The 21,530-nt window shown below is 44.6% G+C and overlaps 1 protein-coding gene across 5 annotated transcripts in view; it reads right to left on the bottom strand.

Moving 5' to 3' along the window:
* RHOT1 (ras homolog family member T1) overlaps positions 1-21,530 on the bottom strand; it is an 88,468-nt gene that overhangs the window by 37,032 nt on the left and 29,906 nt on the right. For all 5 annotated transcript variants that reach the window (XM_029600724.1, XM_029600723.1, XM_029600727.1 and 2 more), the window contains 4 exons: positions 13,110-13,194; positions 4,302-4,447; positions 3,251-3,351; positions 2,194-2,324 (listed from right to left, as the gene is read on the bottom strand). In XM_029600724.1, coding sequence (XP_029456584.1) covers positions 2,194-2,324; positions 3,251-3,351; positions 4,302-4,447; positions 13,110-13,194 — 463 coding nt within the window. The remainder of the gene's footprint in view (positions 1-2,193; positions 2,325-3,250; positions 3,352-4,301; positions 4,448-13,109; positions 13,195-21,530) is intronic.

Raw genomic sequence — 21,530 nt, 5'->3', positions numbered from 1 at the left:
CGGATAAGTGCAAGGTGTTGAATATAGGGAAAAATAAACCATGCTGTAGTTACACAATGTTAGGTTCCATATTAGGAGTTAACACCCAGGAAAAAGATCTAGGCATCATAGTGGATAATACATTGAAATCATCAGCTCAGTGTGCTGCAGCAGTCAAAAAAGCAAACAGAATGTTGGGAATTATTAGGAAGGGAATGGTTAATAAAATGGAAAATGTCATAATACCTCTGTATCACTTCATGGTGAGACCGCAGCTTGAGTATGGTGTACAATTCTGGTCACCGCATCTCAAAAAAGATATAGTTGCACTGGAGAAGGTACAGAGAAGGGCGACTAAAATGATAAAGGGAATGGAAGAGCTTCCCTATGAGGAAAGGTTAAAGAGGTTGGGCTGTTCAACTTGGAAAAGAGACGGCTGAGGGGGGATATGATAGAGGAGTTTAAAATCATGAGAGGTCTAGAACAGGTAGATGTGAATTGGTTATTTACTCTTTCGGATAATAGAAAGACTAGTGGGCATTCCATGAAGTTAGCATGTGGCACATTTAAAACTAATTGGAGAAAGTTCTTTTTCACTCAACGCACAATTAAGCTCTGGAATGTGTTGCCAGAGGATGTGGTTAGTGCAGTTAGTGTAGCTGGGTTTAAAAAAGGGTTGGATAAGTTCTTGGAGAAGTCCATTAACTGCTGTTAATCAAGCTGACTTAGGGAATAGCCACTGCTTTTACTGGCATCAGCAGCATGGGATCTACTTAGTGTTTGGGTACTTGCCAGGTATGTGTAGCCTGGACTGGCCACTGTTGGAAACAGGATGCTGGGCTTGATGAACTCTTGGTCTGACCAGTATGGCAAATTCTTATGTTGTTATGTCTCCAGCTGCGGGGGAGAGGTCATGTGTCATCACCGCCCTGCCGGGCTTCCCGCATCTGCTGCCTTTCAGCTGCTCAAGCAGCTAAGTCCACTCCGGCTGAAAAATCAGCTGACTAAGGCACTTGTCTGAGGGATCACGGAAATCACCTCAGGAATTTTCAACTGTGGGAGATACCATTTGGTATCACCGCAGAAGAGTGTGGCGAATTTCCTTAATTCTCCCTTTCTTGAAAATGAAGCAATCCCCAGTGGGGAGATGCACGTTCACCATCTGCTGGAGATAGAGAATACTGGCAAGTTGATGTCACTTCAGGGGTATATATACTGTGACATCAGTTTGCTCCATCTCCATCTGATGGTAGAAGTGCATAATCCATTTGTTCTGGATTCATCTAACTGGACACTAAGAAAACTGGATTTTCAGTAACCTGCAAAGTTCCTCCATCTTCCAGGCCATGTTCTTTTGGGACCTCAGTGATATTCAGCTGCAATTATAACAGTTAACTGCATCATGCTCTAGCCCCAGACACCACTAATAAATGTCGTGGCTGTCTGTTATGGACATCTTCCAGCTAGACATGCAATCCTTGAAGGCAACGGGTGTGGCCTTCTTAGATCCAAACATGAAAATTTGTAACTTTTTTTAAAATATGGAGCACTTAAAAGTGCTGTTGAGGGGCTGCTGAGGCAGCGAGGCAATTTAATTAGAGTTGAAGTAAAGAAAGAAAAATCAGAAATCCCAAAAAAGAAAGGGTACACATCCTTGCAGGAGCTTAGACAAAAAAAGACTGAGGGGCTCACAAGGCAGCGCTCACGTAGGAAATCCTGCACATGCTCAGTAAAGCAAAAGCTCTATGAGATAGGAGAGAAGGATCTGTTTGGTGGCATCAGATGATGTTACCCATGTGTCATGGCTAACTCAGCTCTGCTTGTCAACTGAGAAACACAGGCTCAATAGGAGAGGAAACAGTTTCACAGAGAGTGGTGGATGCCTGGAACAAACTTCCAGTGGAGGTTATAAAACCCAAAACAGCAGAATTAAAACCTGAATGGTATAGACACAAAAGAACCTTTGTGGCCAATGAAGGGAGAGAAAAGTTCACAGATCAAGTCCTATGACAGCACAGCAAGCACATACAAATGACCAGACTGGGTGGATTCAGTAGTCCTTTTCTGCTGACATCTTCCAAGTTCCTATGCATCAGGTAGCTCCATGCGGTCAGTACACTATCACAAGCGTTATAAGACTAATGCCCTCAACATGTTCTCTGATGGTTTGTAGTAAACAGGTTTAAAGCTTCAGGTATATGAGACTGTTCTTACCATTAGGTTTCTTCCCAGAAAGGCCTGAAGCACACCACTTTTCCCACATCCTTTCATCCCAATTACATTGCATCTGAACACATTTCTCTGCGTCTGCCTCTTCTGGAGGTCGATCTTTTTATCTCGAGTTACTATAGAAAACAAATGCAAAGCATAAAACTAGGCCTGTGTCTCCTGTAGATATTCCACACAACTCCAAAAGTACCTGGAAATATTCAAAGACATTTGGATTAACAAGCGTAAGTGAAGTGAGTTCGGCAAACGACTAGACCCAGAAGCCCAAATGCTCCTTTATATTTAAGCAGGAGCAATATTTAACAAGAGGTTCCACTCAGAATGACTACAGTTTACTTTCCAGGATAAGCATCTATCAACAGCCCAGAAATATGTATAGATGTGAAAAACCCCACCCCTATCAGAATTCTCATGCCCTTTTAACATGTCCTGAAAATAAGGTGTGGTTAGGACACCACACACAATAGGGACATACAAATTTTTAACTCATAAGCCTTCTTTACCTATGGAAAGTAGGCCAAAAATACCAAAATTCTTCAAATTACAGGTGACAGAGAAGTTACTTATCATAGCATCACATAATCTTATGTGCCTCCTTGAAGCAGGTGTGCAAGCAGATGTAAGGATCCTAACAAAGAACTAGGAGCAATAAGTGGCAATCAGGGAATAGTCATATCATGCAGAAATGGAACCAGTTAAGCAGCATGTCTGTGCTACATCCTGACCTGCAAGGTGGTACTACCCACAAAATAAAGACCAGAGGAGAAAATGCACTCTGGCAACCTTAATGGGTCAACAGAGGTATGCAACAAGCTATTCTCCCCCACTTATCATTTGCAGCTTCCCTGACAACATTAGCAACAGCTAGTCAGCTCACCAACTCCTTTATGAATTTTCTTCTCAACTAAAAAACTAAAAAATCAACTTATTCCTGCACAAAGTGCAAGGTAGAAAACTCAAACCCTTCCTGCTTCTCTATTTCTCAGAATACATGCTTATTTAAAAATTGTCCTTAAGTGGAACCAGCGATGCTGCCAGTTACCTGTTATAGCAGTTGCCTGAGACTCTTGCTCTGTCAGTATGGAGTAGCCCAAGTAACCCAAATACTCAAGGCAGCGTTGTACATCTAAATAAGTTGTTAACCTAACGGACAGAACACAGAAAAAAAACACCTAAATCTACATGAGAACGAAGTGCACAAGGTTTCTCAGTGCTATGGGATGACAAATGATTCCTTTCATCACCAAAGCGTTGTATGTACACGGAGGCTTCTCTGGCCACAGAACTCCTCCAAAAGCCACCTGCCCATTTTAATAGGATGCCACAATGGCTGGCTTATAAAGAAACAACTTAGACAATTTTCCCAACAGATTCTGCATTGTTATTTAGCACTAAAACCCCCATTGTAACATCAGCTTGACAGCCACGGATGTACCATTAGGAATTTCATTTCTCTGCATCAGGAATTCACTTCTTACTTTTCTGTGACTTCATGTAAAACAAAAAAAATTAAGAGGAAAAATTCCTCACAAAAATTTTATTTTAAAAGTTTTTTGACAAAGCAAGAATAGAACTCTAGTGACTCTTGTTCTGTCAGTATGGAGTAGCCCAAGTAAACCAAATACTCAAGGCAGCGTTGTACAACTAAATAAGTTGCTAATCTAACGGACAGAACACAGAGAAAAACCCCCACCTAAATCTACATGAGAACGAAGTGCACAAGGTTTCCAATGTTCTAAACTGCTTATATATCACTTTTATTGACTTAACAAAATAATAAAAGCCACAGTTAAATTTGCCTCAGTCCCTAGGTACAGCAAATATTTAGGCATTCAGATTGCATTTGTTATATTTACAATAATTTCAATTTGTAATAAAGCTCTGTAATCTATCTTTTTCTATGGGGTAAGTTGGAAGTAGTGTTTGCACCATCTGAGCTTCTGAAAATTAAACAGACATTATCAATGAGAACACTCTTCTGTATTTTTGAGCAATTCCGGTTTCATGGCACCACACTGTGGCTGAGATCCAGATGATGAAACAAAGCTTCCAGTATTCAGTACGTGAATTGTTGGCAACTTGGATGGACTTACGTCCACTGGGAGAGAAAGCCTTGGAAAGTGATCCAGCCCCTCTCATTGGTGCACACGGTGTTGTTGACATCTGGACCCCATGGCATGTATGGGAAGACTTTAAATAAATCTTTCAGTTCCTCTGGGGACAAAGCACAATCTCGATCCTGAAAAAAAACAAAACAAAAAACAAACAAACAGGTAAATACTAAGTCTGCAGCAGTAAAGTGTACACAAGTATAGTATATAAGATGATTATATGATTCTGTCACGAACTACAGTTCTTCCAGGAGTGGATCTTCCAACTGGGGTCAGTCGGTACTTCCAAATGTCCCAGATTCACCACTATTGGAGATAGGATGTTGGGCTCAATGGACCATTGGTCTAATCTAGCGTGGTACTTATGCTCTTATAAAGCTAAGCAATGTAATGAGTGTATAACAGCAGCAGAATTTAATGTATCATCAGTAAGTATGTGTGATAAAGATAGACAGTTTTACGGTGTGTGATCAACAGCCTCTCCTCACCCCAAAGGCCCAAACATTCCATCTCTACTGTCAGGAATCTGAGGAAGTGAACTCTTGTCATCAAAAGCTTATGCCTCAATAAATATATTGGTCTATAAAAAATACCCCCAGCTTCTGTGGAGTTTTTACTACAGACCTAACATAGCTCTCCCTCTGGAAATTTCACTTCCACTATATGTCTACCTTAGTACAAATATATATTTCATAAATTACTTTCAACTTTCAAAGGCATTATTCCCTTGTTCTCTTATTCATTGGTTTCTATTCCAACTAAATATATTTAGATCTCCATTCCTAACCTACTACTTCTCTAGGAGAGCCTAATGAAGGCATTCATAGGCAACTTCGAGGATTTTCCACCTATTTCTCGGCACCTCCTTTCCCAGTCACAGGCTGAGTACTGCGGGAATTTCTCATAGCAGAGTTAGCAGAATGACACTTCCTACGGAACTATATTCCAAGCTGTGCTTCTGCCAGACTAAAAGGAAAGCTTTTAAATGTGGATGCGCGAAAATCTAAAACTGTATTTTATAGCCTGAGCGCATCTAATATACACAGGTTATAAAATATGCGTAAATGCACCCCGCAACAAGCCAGCGCATGTAAAAATAATGCTTGAATACATATTGCAAAGCCGCTACTTAAGTCAGGTAAGTCAGATAGTTGGATAAGTCAAAAATGTGCTATTTATCCAGCTAAGTCAGAAAGCAAGATAAATAGCGCTTTTTAGATTTATCCGGCTATCTGACTTAGTATCTGATTCACTCAGGGGTAGATTTTCAGACGAGCGCGAATAGCCTACTTTTGTTTGCGCGTAGTCGCGCGTATCGGCTAAAATCCTGGATCGGCGCGCGCAAGGCTATCGATTTCGTATAGCCTGCGCGCGCCGAGCCGCGCAGCCTACCCCCGTTCCCTCCTAGGCCGCTCCGAAATCGGAGCGGCCTAGAAGGGAACTTTCCTTTGCCCTCCCCTCACCTTCCCCTCCCTTCCCCTACCTAACCCACCCGCCCGGCCCTGTCTAAACCCCCATCCTACCTTTGTCGGGGGATTTACGCCTCCCGGAGGGAGGCTTAAATCCCCGCGCGCGAGCGGGACTCCTGCGTGCCGGGCCGCGACCTGGGGGCGGGTACGGAGGGCGCGGCCACGCCCCCGGGCCGTAGCCACGCCCCCGTACCCGCCCCCAAAACGCTGCCGACACGCCCCCGAAACGCCGCGCCGACCGGGCCCTCCCCCTGACACGCCCCCTCCGAGAACCCCGGGACTTACACGAGTCCCGGGGCTCTGCGCGCGCCGGGAGGCCTATGTAAAATAGGCTTCCCGGCGCGCAGGGCCCTGCTCGCGTAAATCCGCCCGGTTTTGGGCGGATTTACGCGAGCAGGGCTCTGAAAATCCGCCCCTAAGGGTTTTTCCCATAGACACAAAATAGGAGAAAAGCCTTAATGAATCTGGCCCTTAGCCTGGAAAGTAGAATTTTAAGATTTAACTGGCTAAGTAGCAGTTTTGCTGTTTCTTAGTTGGATAAAGCAGAGTTGCTTACCTGTAACAGGTGTTCTCCTAGGACAACAGGATGTTAGTCCTCACACATGGGTGACATCATCTGATGGGACCCGGCACGGAAACTTATGTCGAAGTTTTTAGAAACTTTGACTGGCACACTGAGTATGCCCAGCATGCCACTATCCACTCGGGGTCCCTTTTCAGTCTCGTAACACAGAATTACAAAAAAATAAAATAAACATAGGAGAAACCCAATTCCACGGGGTGGCAGGCAGTTACTATAGAAAACATTTGTAAGGATTAACGCTTTTGTAAGGATTAACATCCTGCTGTCCTAGAACACCACCTGTGACAGGAAAGCAACTTTGCTTTCTACTAGGACAAGCAGGATGGTAGACCTCACACATGAGTGACTCCCACGCTACAGGCTACTCCCAATCAACATCAAGACCAAAAGATACCTAACCAGGTGCCAATGGCCACAACAACACTGGTGCTGTTGGTAACAGAGGGAGATAACCTGAACCCAAACAATAGGCCCTAAGCAGAAAGAGTTGGGTGCTACAGCTGAAAGATTCCAAAGGACAGATTGGCTGAAACTGCTATCGTATCGGCCATCCCTGTCCAGACAGTAGTGAGAAGTAAAGATATGGAGAACTCCACATCACAGTCCTATAGATCTCATCCATGGGGACTACTCAACAAGTGGGCCACCGAAGTTGCTATGGCTCTGACAGAATAAGCCTTGACATGGCCCCCAAGCTGCAGTCCTGCCTAGGCGAAGCAGTAGGAGATACAATCCGCCAACCAGTTGGACAGAGTCTGCTTGGAAACAGCAACTCCCAGTCTATTCCTGCCAAAAGAGTGAAGAGTTACATGGACTGTATATGGCCTGCTGTCCGCTCCAGGTAGAAGGTAAAGGTTCTCTTGCAATCCAAACTGTGCAGAGCATGTTCGCCTTGGTGCGAATGAGTCTTGGGAAAAAAAAGTGGGCAGGACAATGGACTGATTAAGATTGAAATCTGTCACTTTAGGCAGGAACTTAGGGTGGGGTTCTGCATACGCAGCCTATCATGAAAGAACCTCGTGTAGGGTGGATATGACACTAAGGCCTGAAGATCACTGACCCTGCGTGCTGACATCACCATGACCAAAAATATGACTTTCCAGGTCAGATGCTTGAGGTCACAAGAACGCAGTGGCTCAAAAGGTGCTTTCATGAGCTGAGCGAGCATCACACTGAGGTCCCAGGACACAGCGGGAGGCTTTAACTGAAGAAGACCCCACAAATCGTCCCACTACGGGTTGCACAGAGATGGGCGACCCATCCACACCCCAGAGGTAGGCACTGATAGCACTCAGGTGTACCCTAACAGAGTTGGTCTTTAAGCCAGTGTCCGAAAGGTACAAGAGATAATCAAGTAGCTTTGATGTGAAGCAGGAGAACGGATCCAGGCTGTGGCATCTACATCACACAGAAAACTTCTTCCACTTCAGGCCATAAGACTTTCCACTGGAAGGCTTCCTGAAAGCCACTAGGACTCGAGACACATCCTCCAAGAGGTCGAGGGGCTGCAGAATTAGCCGCTCAACATCCAGGCCGTCAGGGAAAAGGCTCAGAGGTTGGGATGACGTAGCCTGCCCTAATCCTGCGTGATGAGATCTGGGGAAGTTCTCAGACTGATCAGGTCCCGGAGGGAGAGATCTCGCAGAAGCAGGAACCAGATCTGCCTCGGCCAATAAGGGAGTATGGGGATCATAGTTCCCCTGTCCTGTTGAAGCTTCAGGAGACTCTTCGTCACCAGAGGAAGTGGAGGATACGCATACAGAAGGCCCTTGCCCCAACAATGGGCAAACACGTCCGAGGCTGGTTTTACATCCCCCACCCTGTACAGGGAGCAGAACTGACCCACCTTCTTGATGCAGGGGGAGACGAAGAGATCCACGTCCAGGATCCCCCACTGGCGGACGATTCGGTTTGCCACCTCCTGTTTCAGGGACCACTCGTGGGACCAGAAGGCTCAACTCAGCCTGCATGCAACCCCCTTCTCCATTCCGGCTAGGTACGTGGCTCAGAAGACCATACCCTGGGGATGGAGCCCAGGCCTAGATCTGAACCACTTCCTGGCACAGGAGGAACGATTTCGTACCTCCCTGCTTGTTGATGTAACACATCACCACCTGGCTGTTGGTCTGGATCAGGACCGCTTTGTTGAGCAGGCGATCCCAGAACGCCTAGAGTGCGTACCGAATTGCGCGGAGCTCCAGGAAGTTGATCTGACACTAATTCCTGGGCAGACCATATGCCCTGGTGTGGAGTCCCTCCAATGGGCTCCCCACCCCAGGATGGACGTATCCGTAATGAGTACAATCTGGGCAGGGGGAGGTTGAAAAGGTATCCACTCGCTCTAAACTGGACAGAGTCTCCCACCAAGACAGGGCGTCCTAGAGATTGGAGTAATGCGGATGCGGACAGGGAGGTCCTGGGTGGCCTGCCACCATTGGGACTACAGGGCCCACTGAGCCCTGCGCATAAGCAAATGAGCAAAGGGAGTAACATGGACCATCGCGGCCATGTGTCCCAAGAGGCGCAACATGCGGTGAGCTGAAATTTGCTAGCTCTGTCAGACCACTCTCACAATGGATACCAGCATAATTGCCCGATTGCGTGGGAGATACGCTTCGGCATGAGCGGTGTCCAAGAGAGTGCCAATGAAGCTCAACTGATGCGACAGATTTAGCTGAGACTTGGGGTAGTTGACAATAAACCACAGGGACTCTAACATCCAAATGGTCAAGCGCAATGATTGCACTGCTCCCTCCTTGGTTGGATTCTTGACGAGCAGTCCAAGTAGGGAAACACCTGCATGTCCAACTGACGGAGGTACGCCACTACTGCCAGACACTTAGTGAAAATGCGGGGGGCTGAGGCCAGGCTGAATGACAAACACCCTGTACTGAAAGTGTTGCTTGCCAATCACAAATCGGAGGTACTTCCTGTGACTTCGGAAGATCTCGATGTGGGCGTAGGTGTCAGTGAGGTCGAGGAAGCAAAGTCAATCTCCCCACTGAAGGAGGGGAATCAAGGTGCCCAAAGAGTCCATTTTGAACTTTTCTCTTTTTAGAAATCTGATCAAGGCCCTCAAGTCTAGAATAGGACTGAGTCCCCCTGTTCTCTTTGAAATCAGGAAATATTTGGAGTAGAAACCCCGCCCTTGCTGACTCAATGGCCCTTGTAGCCACAAGGGTGGCGAGCTCCGTCAGAAGTATTTCCTGATGCGAGGACTGACCCCAAGAGGGACAAGGGGGAAAGTCCGGAGGGATACCCAGGAAGTTCAGTCTGTGCCCTCAACGAACAAAACCCATTGGTCTAAAGTAACATTGAGCCAACGGTCCCAGAAGAACTGCAGCCGGCCTCTGACCGGAGGGCCGCACCTCAAGGGTACAGATGGTTGGCTTATGCTCCCTCGCAGCCAGTCAAAGCCCCATAGTGGGGCTTGACTGGTGCACCGGTTGAGGCCTGGGGACCAGTGGCTGTCTACGGCGGGCCCTAGAGCTCTCCCGCTGGATTGGCCACGAGAAGCGGGAGGATAGTATTTCCTCTGATGATAAAAGGGTCTTCATAGGCCCTGATGAGAGGACTTCCTGGCAGAGGACGGCAGATCCAACACACTGGCAGAGAGATGCTGGAGGGTCTCATGTGATCCTTCAACTGAGCCACAGGATCTCTCACTTTATCACCAAACAGGTTCTTGCCAGTACACGGCAGATCTGCGAGCTTCTCCTGCACCTCCGTCCGGAGATCAGAGGCTCGGAGCTAGGCCAACCTGCAGGCACTGATGCTCGCTGCCGCCACCCTAGCCACAGTTTCAAAAACGTCGCAGATGGAGTGCACCTGTTTGCCACATTCAAGGCCTTGCTGGACAACTGCCAAAAAGGTGTCCTGCTGCTGTTGGGGCAGGCGCTCAGACAGTTCCTGGATCTGTTTCCAGAGGTTTCAGGAATACTGTGTCATGTACAGCTGGTAGGAGGAGATACGGGTAATTCACATGGCTCGCTGAAACACTTTCCCTACCCAGCACATCAAGCGCCCTGTGTTCTCGACCCAGGAGGGGTTGGGGGTGGTGGCACTGAGTGCAGGAATGCTTGGCCTTCTTTAGGGCAGACTACATCAAAACAGACTGGTGTGGGAGTTGATGTTTCTCACACCCTAAGGCATGCTGTACCAGATAAACAGCATCAGCCTTACTATTCACCGGAGGCAAGGAGATGTGGTGCTCCCAAATCCTAAGGAGCAGCTCCTTGAAGATCTCATGGACGGGAACAGCCACCATCTCCTTCGGGGCATCCACAATCTAGAGAACCTCCAGCATCTTGTCCTAGGAGAAATCGGAACTTTCTAGATAAGTGCCACTCCCAAAATATAGCTGAATAAATCAGAATTTATCTGGATAAGTAGTGCACAACTGCTATATTCATGATTTATGTCTAACTTTAAAAATAGCAACAATGAAAGCTGATAAACCACACAAAATCAAACTGGAATGTGAACACCATGAGTGAAGATTTTTTGTAATTATTTACCTCATACAGACACGGACCCTTGTTTCGGCTGTGCCTTCGTCAGGGGGCCGAAATTAGATGTTAAGAACGGCTTTTCTTGCCGACCTGCCGGTAGTGATTACAAAAAATCTGTTTCATTCATGGTGTTCACATTCCAGTTTGATTTTGTGTGGTTTATCAGCTTTCATTCTTGTTGCTATTGAAACGGCCGATTTCATCGCCCGAATTATTTGAGAGTATTGACTCTGTACTAACTTTAAAAATATACATGTGGAGATTTTATCTACATAATTTACATACATTTACCCGCCCCCCCATAAGTCAGCTTTTGTGTGTGTGTATGTGGGAAGATTTTCTAACATGTGTGCGGCAATGAAATTACCAGTTTTACCAATTAGTCTACCAGTTCACCCAGTCCATCTATAGGTCATAGAGATCCTCCTGGCTCTTCAACTTGAACTCCCCTTATTTCACCCAGAACCCTCCCCACCCAGTCAGTATTTCACTTTTAAGATGCTTATGATCACTTACTCCAGATATAGAGCAGGTATAAATATATGTGAGTAAGCTGCCAAATTTACGTGCATAAATTGCTTACAAAATAGCAACTTACTTGTGTAAATGTTGGCCCTGTCCTGGAATGCCCCTGGCCTACCTCCCCTCCCCCCTTTTTTTTTTTTTTTTTAACACATGCAAATTTACTTGCACACCCTGACTTATACATGTATTTTGAAGTTTATAAAATAGTATATACTGTATGACGATAACTTTCAAACAGCTGCATGGGCGTACATGTACGTGCCTATGCCAGTTTGCACCCAGAGACTTGTGTATATGTATTCGCAATTTTATATGGATGCGTGCAAATGACGGCTCCACTGCGTAAGTGGGGGGATATCATTATATATATGTGTGCCGTTGCAATTACCAGTTTTCCCAGTTCACCCAGGTAAAGGATAGAACTTCCTAACCCCTCTAGTTAATATGTCTCCCTTTTACTCCCAACCCTTAAAACCCAGCTAATTAGCCTTGGGTTTTTTTTTGTTTCATTACTTACACGCCATCTGTAGCAGAAGTAAAGTTACGTGGTAGGGGACCCCGGCACACGATTAGGTGGGTAAAGCGCACATTCCATGTTAAAATCCCAGAACACCCATGTCCTACCCCTTTTTTGCCTTTCCCATTTGTGTGCATACCAATAGATACACGCGTACTCGGGCACGTCTTATTATCCATGTGGTGTGCACCGGCCTGAGAAACTCGCCTATCTCCCGTCTTTGGCGTGCGCTGGGCCTTTAAAATGTGCTTTTAGATGAGTATGTGCTATTTACATGCATAAGTGCTGATTTTTATGCACGCAACTCTTTGAAAACTCCTTTTAAGGACTCTATTAAGGCAACTGTACATTTCTCTCCTGCCTTCAGGGCCTGACAGTAATGCTACAGCAGAACACTTAGGACCCACTGGCCAAAAAAAAAAAAAAGAGACTCCAGAATCAAGGAATGAGTCTAGCTTTTCCACTACGCAGTATAAAAGCACTACTCACCCAGCCAACCTATGAACATATTTATTTTCACATACTGACAAGTGTGCTGGGAACATCTGTTCTCACAATATGGGGTTCTGATTCAGCTACAACTGCCATCCTAAAAATATTGTAACTTATAAGATTTATATTAATCAAAGTACCAGAAACCCAGTTTATCAAAAGGCAGAAATGAAGCAGCTTCAAAGCTGCATTAGAACTGTAGATGTTTATAAAGTATATAAAAGCATTACAGATTTTTAATTGGGGTTTGAAGGGGAAAAGAGATTCAGTGATCAAAGATCAAGGCATCTACTTCCACCAAAATGGATTCAACAAGGGAATAAAAAAGAAACCACAACATTAGACGGTGGACAAGGAGGTTTCAAGATAAAGGTCATCTAGTTCCAGGTCAGAAATAAAATATTTACGACTGTGATGACATTATTTTATTAAACTAGCCCAACTTTTATCTTTCAAATTGAAAAAGAAAGAACGCCATAGTACTGAAGAGTCATGTGTGAAAGACTCTCGTCTGAAAAGCCGTTTGCCACAAAGCAGGGACAGAAAGTCCTTTGATAACAGAGTCCCAAAACATCACCTGCACTAGTCCTTGCTTCTGTTCCAAGAGGGATTTTTAACCAGGCACGTTTACAGAAAGAAAGGAACTCAAAAGCGGGCATCACAAAGCATGCTAGAGTCAGATTAAACGCTTACCTGATCATGTTTATCAAACATGCTTTGGAGGAACAAATAGGCATGGTGATTCAGTTCTGTGGTGCAGTCAGAAGGAATTTTTAACCTATTTGAAAAAGCAAAACCTTAGAAGTCTTCAAACTCATCAGAGTGCCAACATTACTTTCAGCTGTTAACATTTTTGCAGTTAATTTCTAATAGTTATACTCTTGGTTATAAATTTTATTTCAGTTTATAACGTACATGTCACCAAGGTGCTTCACGCAAGATTACAGTAATAAAACATTTTGCATATTAAAACATCGCTTAATAATCACATATATTTTGTACAACAAACCCTAACAAATGCTGATTCTCAATTACAGTGGGAATATGGACTAAAGAGAGGCCTTTGCACAAACATGAATGCCAAAGTGCCCCAATGTTTTCAGGATTATTTGAGGTAGATAAAATCTTAAATCAGCTGGCAATTTATGAAACAGGCTGCAACAGCTGGCTTCTCCGGAAACTAGTAATCTTGGGAAGGAGCTCCACCCTGGGTGCCACACTATTTAACCTTGGCTTGCTCTCTCAAGAGCAGCCTGCTCTGATGGGCAGCTTTCTTGAACTGAAGCTGCATTCTTGGTCTTAGGAGAGGAAAACGACACCTGGCAGAATCCTGACCCCTGCAAGGACAGCTGAGTAGAACAGCATGCGCCCTTCCTGACAAATGCGAATGTCACAATAATGATCTTACCCGATCTGAAAATACACCCAGCAGGGCCGATGCAAGGGTATTAGATGCCCTAGGTGAAGCTTGCAGCCTGCTGCTTCCTCCCCCCTCCATCATACTCTCCCCTACACACAATTAAAAATTATGTATTTATAATTCCTGATTTTGTTGTTTGATATGTTGTTATGAGGAATTATGTGTCCATTTTTCCACTGTTGCACTGCATAGTCTGGCTTGTTGCGGTTTACAGTTCAGTTTTTGTCTGCACGTTTGTATTACTACTTTATTCCTCATCTGGTGTCTGTAGGCTGCATGTGAGACCAAGTTGACGTATTCTGCTAGTTTGTAGGTTCTGTGTAGCAATCTATAGAAACTTGTCTTTTTCTGGGTTTTTTTTTATAATAGGTGTATTGGCGTTCTAGGGCCTGGTATAACAACTGCAGTGCTGCCTTTTCATAAGTAGAATTGTTAGTGTTTGAGTGCTGGCAGTTATTGCAGTTTTGGTATGGGGAGATTTAAGATATTGAAATTGTAATTCAGTTTTATTTGTGGCTTTCCAAGGGCCAAGCCCATATACAACACATATTAAAACAGACCTAGAGTCTTTTTTTATTTTTTTATTAATTTTTTTGCAGGGTTTTTATAGCACTGCATGTAAATATAATATATGTGATATTTTTACCCCAGAAGATGTTACTTTAAATGTTCTTCTTCATGTAAAATCTATTCATATAAATCAATAGAAGTAAAACCATACTAATAAAAAGAATATTTCAAAACAGCTGACAAATAGAACATCCAATAATTTAAAACTCATATACAATTTTCCAAAAAACAATCAAATATTTCAAAACAGATGTAACACGACCCAATACTTAAAACTTAAAAAGGATAGAAAAAAAATCCCCGGCTGCCCATACCTGGGATCTTTTGATTTCTGGATGCCCTGATATTGTCGTGGATTAGCAAGGGAGAAGACAGCTCCCTCACACTCACACACAGATATGCTCTTATACACACAGACACTCTTTTCACCCACTTCCTCCCCTCTCCCCATTAGAAGCACATCCAGCGGCAACCTCCTCCATCAGCCTACGTAGCAGGAGGTACTCCATCTTTTTTTTGAGGTCGTGGGGGCTGATGCTGCTCTGCAACTGCAGTGGTGGTGGGGCCGTGCTGCTGCTGCTGCTCTTCTTGTGCTCGAATGCCACATGGGCCTGAGGCCTAAGGTGCCTCTTCCTGATACGGGAGATGTGCTGTTTTTCTCCTGCTTCTGGCCTCAACTGCATGGCCTCTCCTTCTTCCCGCCTGCACGGAGCCACCACTTCCTCTGCCGGGTCACGCAGGCGAGAAGAGGCTGCCATGCCATCACCACCCCCAGACCGGTGGTGCTCGAGGAAACCTCCTAGAGCTTCCACCGGCCACGACACCCAGATCTGCAACAGGATGGACAGTAACGTGTCCATTTCCATAAAATGCTTCCAATCAGCAAGTGAGCTGAGAGGCAGCTTTATTGAAGACTAAAAGGTAGGGAATAGTTTAATGTTCCTACAGCTTAATAATCCGACCTAGTTTAACCTTTACCAAGAGATTATTTATTTATTTATTTATTTAAACATGGGTAAGGAGAAGGAGATACAGAAACGCAAACAGCTGATCACAAAAGGTCCAAGAAGCAAAACAAAAGTAAACCGTACAACACACCATCAAAATACAGAACCAAATTCTTAGCATTGGTACCGGGTGTGAACAAACAAAACCCATGAGGCTGCAAACCTCATGCCATTAATTTAAAACTATACAGAGTGCACCTCCTTCCCTGTACCCTTTTGAGGTCCTACCACAGTAGGACTACAAACAAATCAGCATATAGTAACACATTCACACCCATACATAAGTCCCAAACCTAGGGCAGCAAATATTTGAACCTATTTCCATCCTCCCATTAAAGAATAGAATTATCAAATGGGGAAAGACACTGGAATGAATAAGAAATAGTCCAAACAGCGTCTTTTAAACAGACAAACAGAACAAATGAGCCACCTAATTCTCAACATTTGGTGCTTAAGGCAACCTTAGGTCCTTGAGCTCCTTCTATTGTGAGGGGGCTCCCTCACGGGGCCAGGTCACCTTGTCTCATAGCCCGTATGCAGCAACTTGTATTGTAATTCTCGCAAGCTGGAATCGTAAAACAATAAGCTAGGGAGTCCTTAAACATGTTCTCTCCCAAGGCCGATGACCAATAGGTAGCAAGGGAGTCAAGATGGGAAGACTGCAACCGCTTTTTACACAATCTATGCCAACCTGCAATGGAGTTTTTCAAAAAAGTGGCACATTTTGAAGCTCCTGAGCAAAGGAGACCTTCCTGGGAAAAAGCCTCAGCATCCCAAGTAAAAGTACCTAAACAGTGCTGTGTCTGGAGAGATGCAAAGAAATGCTTAGAGGGGACTTGGAAAACCCAGCCCAACTCAGTAAAGGAGAGAACAGGTGCACTAGAGTCATATAAGTGCAAAATAAACCGAATGCCTGCCCTAGCCCAGCCATGAAAAATAACTGCATATTCTCAACTGGGCAAAAAAGCAGCAAAAAGTAGCAACCAGGTAGACCCCATTTAGCCCTCAGCCAGCGCCAGGCCTATAAACAGGGGTAAAGCAGAATTTTAGAAAAAGACTGGCGTCGAAGGTCTCCAGGCCGGGCTTCTATTAAATATATATAGGGGACCAGGGGGCAACCATGTTATCAAGTAGTCTAGCCTCACAGAAGTGGTATCCAACAGTAAGCCACTCACCCACAAACCTCAATTGGCATGCTGCATTATAAAGTCTCAGGTCGGGAAAGGCCAAGCCCCCTGCTTTCTTTGAACATTGAAGTTTAGCATGGCTTATTCGTGCGCCCTTACCTTTCCCAAATAAAACGTGAGAAAAGTGGAGCGAGATTTATGAAGGTCATGCGTGGAGAGCCATCAGGGAAGCATATGTAGCTTGTATAGAAGCTTAGGTATAAGCACCATTTTTAGAAGCGCACATCTGCCAAAGCGAGATAAAGGGAGAGACTGCCAAGCTCATAGCTGAGAATGTATCCGCGTAATATTCAACCCATACAGTAAGCCTAGATCCCTAGGGATCCACACTTCCAGGTATTTAACTTTATGCGAAGTCCAAGCAAGAGGAAACAGCCCCTCCCAAGTTTCTTCCAATCTCTGGTCAAACGCCGAAGCCTCAGACTTAGACAAATTTATTTTAAGACCCGCTATCTGATTAAACTGAGAAAATGTGCATTTAATGCAAGGTATACTCTGCCTGGGGCAGTCTACAAACAAGACAGCATTGGCAAACATAGCAATTTTGAATAGGTGGTCACCAATAAAGATATCTCAAACTCAGTCTCCTGTCTCAATTTAGACACCAAGGGTTCTATCGCCAAAATAAATAAAGGCTGCAGGGGACAACCTTGGCAAACTCCACAGTGCAGAGCTAAAACATCCGACAGGACTCCATTGATAAGGATACAGGCACTAGGGTTACTATATAATTTTCAACCACTCCACTAGCCTACTGCAGAACCCGTAGTGAGACAGGGCCCAAAACAAAGTCCCACGATAGAGAATCAAATGCTTTTTCTGGGTCAAGGCTGAGAATAACTGACTCAGCTGTAATAGTGGAACTCAATGCAGCAAACAGCCTATGCACATTTTTATCCCCCTGACTCCCTTTCACGAATCCCATTTGGTCGGTATTTATTACTCGGGGAGGACAGTTTTTAGTCTATTTGCCAGAACCGCAGCCAGAATTTTCAAGTCAACATTTATCAAAGAAATAGGACGGTAGGAGCCCACCTCCAAGGGATCCTTACCCTTTTTAGGCAACACAACTATTACAGACTGGTTCATATTAGAAGAAAGGGAACCCTTCTCTACCAGAGCATTATAAAACCACGATAACATAGGAAATACCAGGAATCGTAGAATTTTCTACAATTCTGTGCCCAGTCCATCGAGCCCCGATGCCTTCACAAGCTTCAGACCCGTCTCAGATTGGAGCACTGAGTCTCTCTGCCTCCTCCAGAGAGAAGAACTTGAAAGAGTCATGAACCTCCATATTCATACTCTTGGCACTATAAAGAGCACTATAATACTCTAAAACTTTCTTGGTAATATCAAAAATGGAATGCCGGGGGACACCCAAACTATCCCGAATCCCCACAATACATGATTTCTGTCCCCATACCTGCACAAGGTTTGCAAGGAGTTTGCGAGGTTTATTCCTAAACATATACATCTGATATTGAAAAAATCGTAGGGACTTAGAGGCCTGTTGATGCAGTAAATGATTGAAGGCCGCTCGAGTTTGATCTACAGTGAATTTAGAAGAGGGAGACATGTCAGCCATATGCAGAGACTGCACGGCTTTCAATGCTTTGCTTAAAGCCAGACTCTCTGCATTGCGCTGTTGTTTAGTTTTGGCCACATACGCAATTATATGACCCCACAGGACCACTTTACCCGCTTCCCAGAGCAACGAGGGTACAATATCAGATGTATTGTTAAAAAACAAGTAGTCCTCCCAACACTTAAGATAAACATGGAACCCTTTATCCAAGCAGAGCTCATGACTCATCTGCCAGGAAAAAGAGGGGTGTAGAGACAACCTGAGCTCCACTCTCAGACACCAGGACATGATAGGAAAAGAAATAGTGCCAATAGTAGCATCTCTCACCCCTGGAAAAAGACCATCAGAAATTAACTGGTAATCCAAGCAGAAGTAGGATTTATGCAGATCAGAATAAAAAGTAAAATCCTGCTCCCCTGGATGTAGGACCCACCAAACACCAAATAGCCCCAACTTCTTGCAAAGAAAATTCACACTCAATCCCTTTGCAGGTTGGCAATCAAATGTCCTGTCTACTACAACATTGAAATCACTCCCAACCACTATTTTGTAATCAGGGAAAGTAAGGTGACTCACTAACAAAAGAAAAAATGCATGAGTTTAAATATTAGGGGCATAAATATTACAGAAAACAATTTTTCTGGTGGTGAAGCGTGCCTGCTACAATAACGAAACGCCCTTCCATGTCCTGTAACTGGCACTCATCTTGAAAAGGTGAATGTTTATGGAAAAGTATTACCAATCTTATCCTTCTGGTAGTATAAGAGTAGTAAACACATTGCCCCACCCATTCACACTTTAGCGTTTTATGATCTAGATCCGACAAATGGGTCTCTTGCAAAAACACTACCTGGGAGTGTAAGCGTTGAAACACTGACAATTTTTTACGTTTAATTGGAGAATGGATCCCTGCTACATTCAGCAAAGTAACTTTAACCTTCGCCATGGCGGAACAGAAAAGAGGAAAAACTGTACATGACCCTCATAGGGCCCAGCAAATATAATACCAACATTTAGAGATATCAATTTAGAAGCCATTGTGAACCATGAAGGAATACTCTAGATGGAGTGTAAGCGTGTGTGTTTGTTCCAAAGGATTACTAGACGCTGGTGACATCACATGATGGCTGATTGGTTTATTGTTCTAGCTTACATGATTGTAATGCTTTATTTTCTGCATTGCTGACCTGGAGGCTTAGGCCTCCCAGCCTAAGCCTCCGGGTCAGCCATGTCTCCACAATACTCCAGTGGCTAATCCCCAAAATGTAAGAAAAGAAAAGCCAACCCCTCATGTTACCCTTATCCCATCCCCTCTAGCCTATCCATCCACATGCACACACAAGCATACCAACATGCACACAAAATACACCAGACCACCACAATCTCTCCTAACGCCCCAAGAGACTCAACACTACAAGAAATTACACTACAGCCAAGGGATGCCTCATGGGAATCTCCCCCTCTCTCCAAAAATACAGCAATGCGCAACTCAATAGAAAGGTGGAGTAAACAGCATTACCTCTATGAAGGTGCAAAATAAGGCGCATATGCGGTAGGTTAACAAATTCAGAAACTAAGCAACTATAAGACCCAGAAAAAAGTTGTGGGTACAGACAAGCAAGTTAACCACAAAGAAAACGTCAGCAAGGCTGTCCTGGTAATGAATCCCTCTGTAAGCCGCAGAGGCCACTGCAGTAAAGAAAAGTGAAGTGTGACAAACACCAGTGACTTCAATCCATGCGAACTTTGCTGGGTCAAAATGTAAGAAAACAAAGCCTTATAGGATGCAGAACAGCAAAAACTAGTGAGGAAAACTGCAACCACAAACCAAGATGAAAACAGTGCCTGCCAGGTTACTCGTTCAATCTGCTGCCTTCGGAGGTAGAGTGTTCAGGAATGCTGCAGCTTCTTCCTTAGTATTAAAGAACAGAACTTTATTATCATGATGAACATGCAACTTAGCCGGAAACAGTAAGGCAGAACGCATTCCCCTTGGTGTAACTCCGAACAGGCCGGCGACATCTCCTTCCTCTGAGCAGTGACACGGACAGAAAAATCATTGAAGAGCAGGATTTTGGGTCCCATAAATTCACTAGATGTCCGAATTCCACCCAAATCCGATTTTGGGTCCCATAAATTCACTAGACGTCCGAATATCCTTCATGAACAATGGTTCTCCGTACTACCTTCAAGTTCTGAATAAGAGCCTCCCCTGACTCTATAATTGTTTATACCATTTAATCACTACGTTCCTTAGGCCTTTCTTTCTAGCAGTCTATGCTTCCAAGTTTACTATCCTTGTTGAATGTAACTTTGTTCTTCCTGTTCTACCTATGGTTTTTGTTACAGTTCCCCTATTCGATGTAAACCGATCTGATATGGTCTTCAACCATGAAGGTCGGTATAGAAAAGTGTTAAATAAATAAAATAAATAAATTCAAGAGCAGGATGTTGTCGGACTGCGTGCAGCAATCTAACCTTATGGGATCAATTGAGGACACGCGCCATAACCGGCCTAGGTTTATTGTCCGAGGCACTTGATGGGCCAATACGGTGAATCTGCTCACAGCAGAGATGATCCCCCTCTAACACCAGGCCCATGCTACCTGGAAGCCATATCTCCAAAAGGTCAGAGCTCCTCCTCCCGCAGCAACTCTGGGAGACCAATAATTTTAACATTATTTCGCCAGTTATGGTTTTCTTGATCTTCCAGACAGTCAACCAATGCCAGATTCAGATCCACAATATGGTGCTAAGCATCCACCAGCCTGTCCTCCTGATCAGAGATGCACTGCCCTTCCAGGCTTCCCTTTATGTCATCCATAGAAGCTTGAATTTTTATCAGCCATTCCTCCAGGGCTGCTGAAACATTATTTGAGATCTGCAATAAGACCTCCTCCAAAGTCGCCACCAAGGTTTTAGTACTTTCAGTCGCGGCCACCATTTTGAGATCGCCGGCTCGTTTTTCTCTCCCGCTGCAAACACTCCTGCAGCTCATAGCCCAAGCACCGCTCCGCGCGAAACACAGCAGACCAAGCCCTGAACGATAGGATTTGCAAGCAATAGGAGCGGATTCGAAGCTGTTTAGGGCATTAGTCAGCAATATGCTAGAAGGGGAGTCCCGGAGCTCTCACTCCCAGCCTCTGTTCAGCTCAGCGCCATAATCGGAAATCCTACCAAGAGTTTAATTAGGCATGCCTGGCTCATAGGTGCCAGCTTGAAGGGTGCTTGAGCACCCCAATATTGAACAATTTCCTTCACTGGGTCCAAAAAAGGATCATTTATAGTGAGTTTAAAACCCCTAATCATTTTGTACAGTTGGCTCAATGGCCTAGGTTTGTT

This window comes from Rhinatrema bivittatum, chromosome 4 (genome assembly GCF_901001135.1).
Source record: "Rhinatrema bivittatum chromosome 4, aRhiBiv1.1, whole genome shotgun sequence".
Taxonomy (NCBI): Eukaryota; Metazoa; Chordata; class Amphibia; order Gymnophiona; family Rhinatrematidae; genus Rhinatrema; species Rhinatrema bivittatum.
Note: the sequence above shows the minus strand (reverse complement) of the source record. Positions and strands in the feature narration are given on the sequence as shown.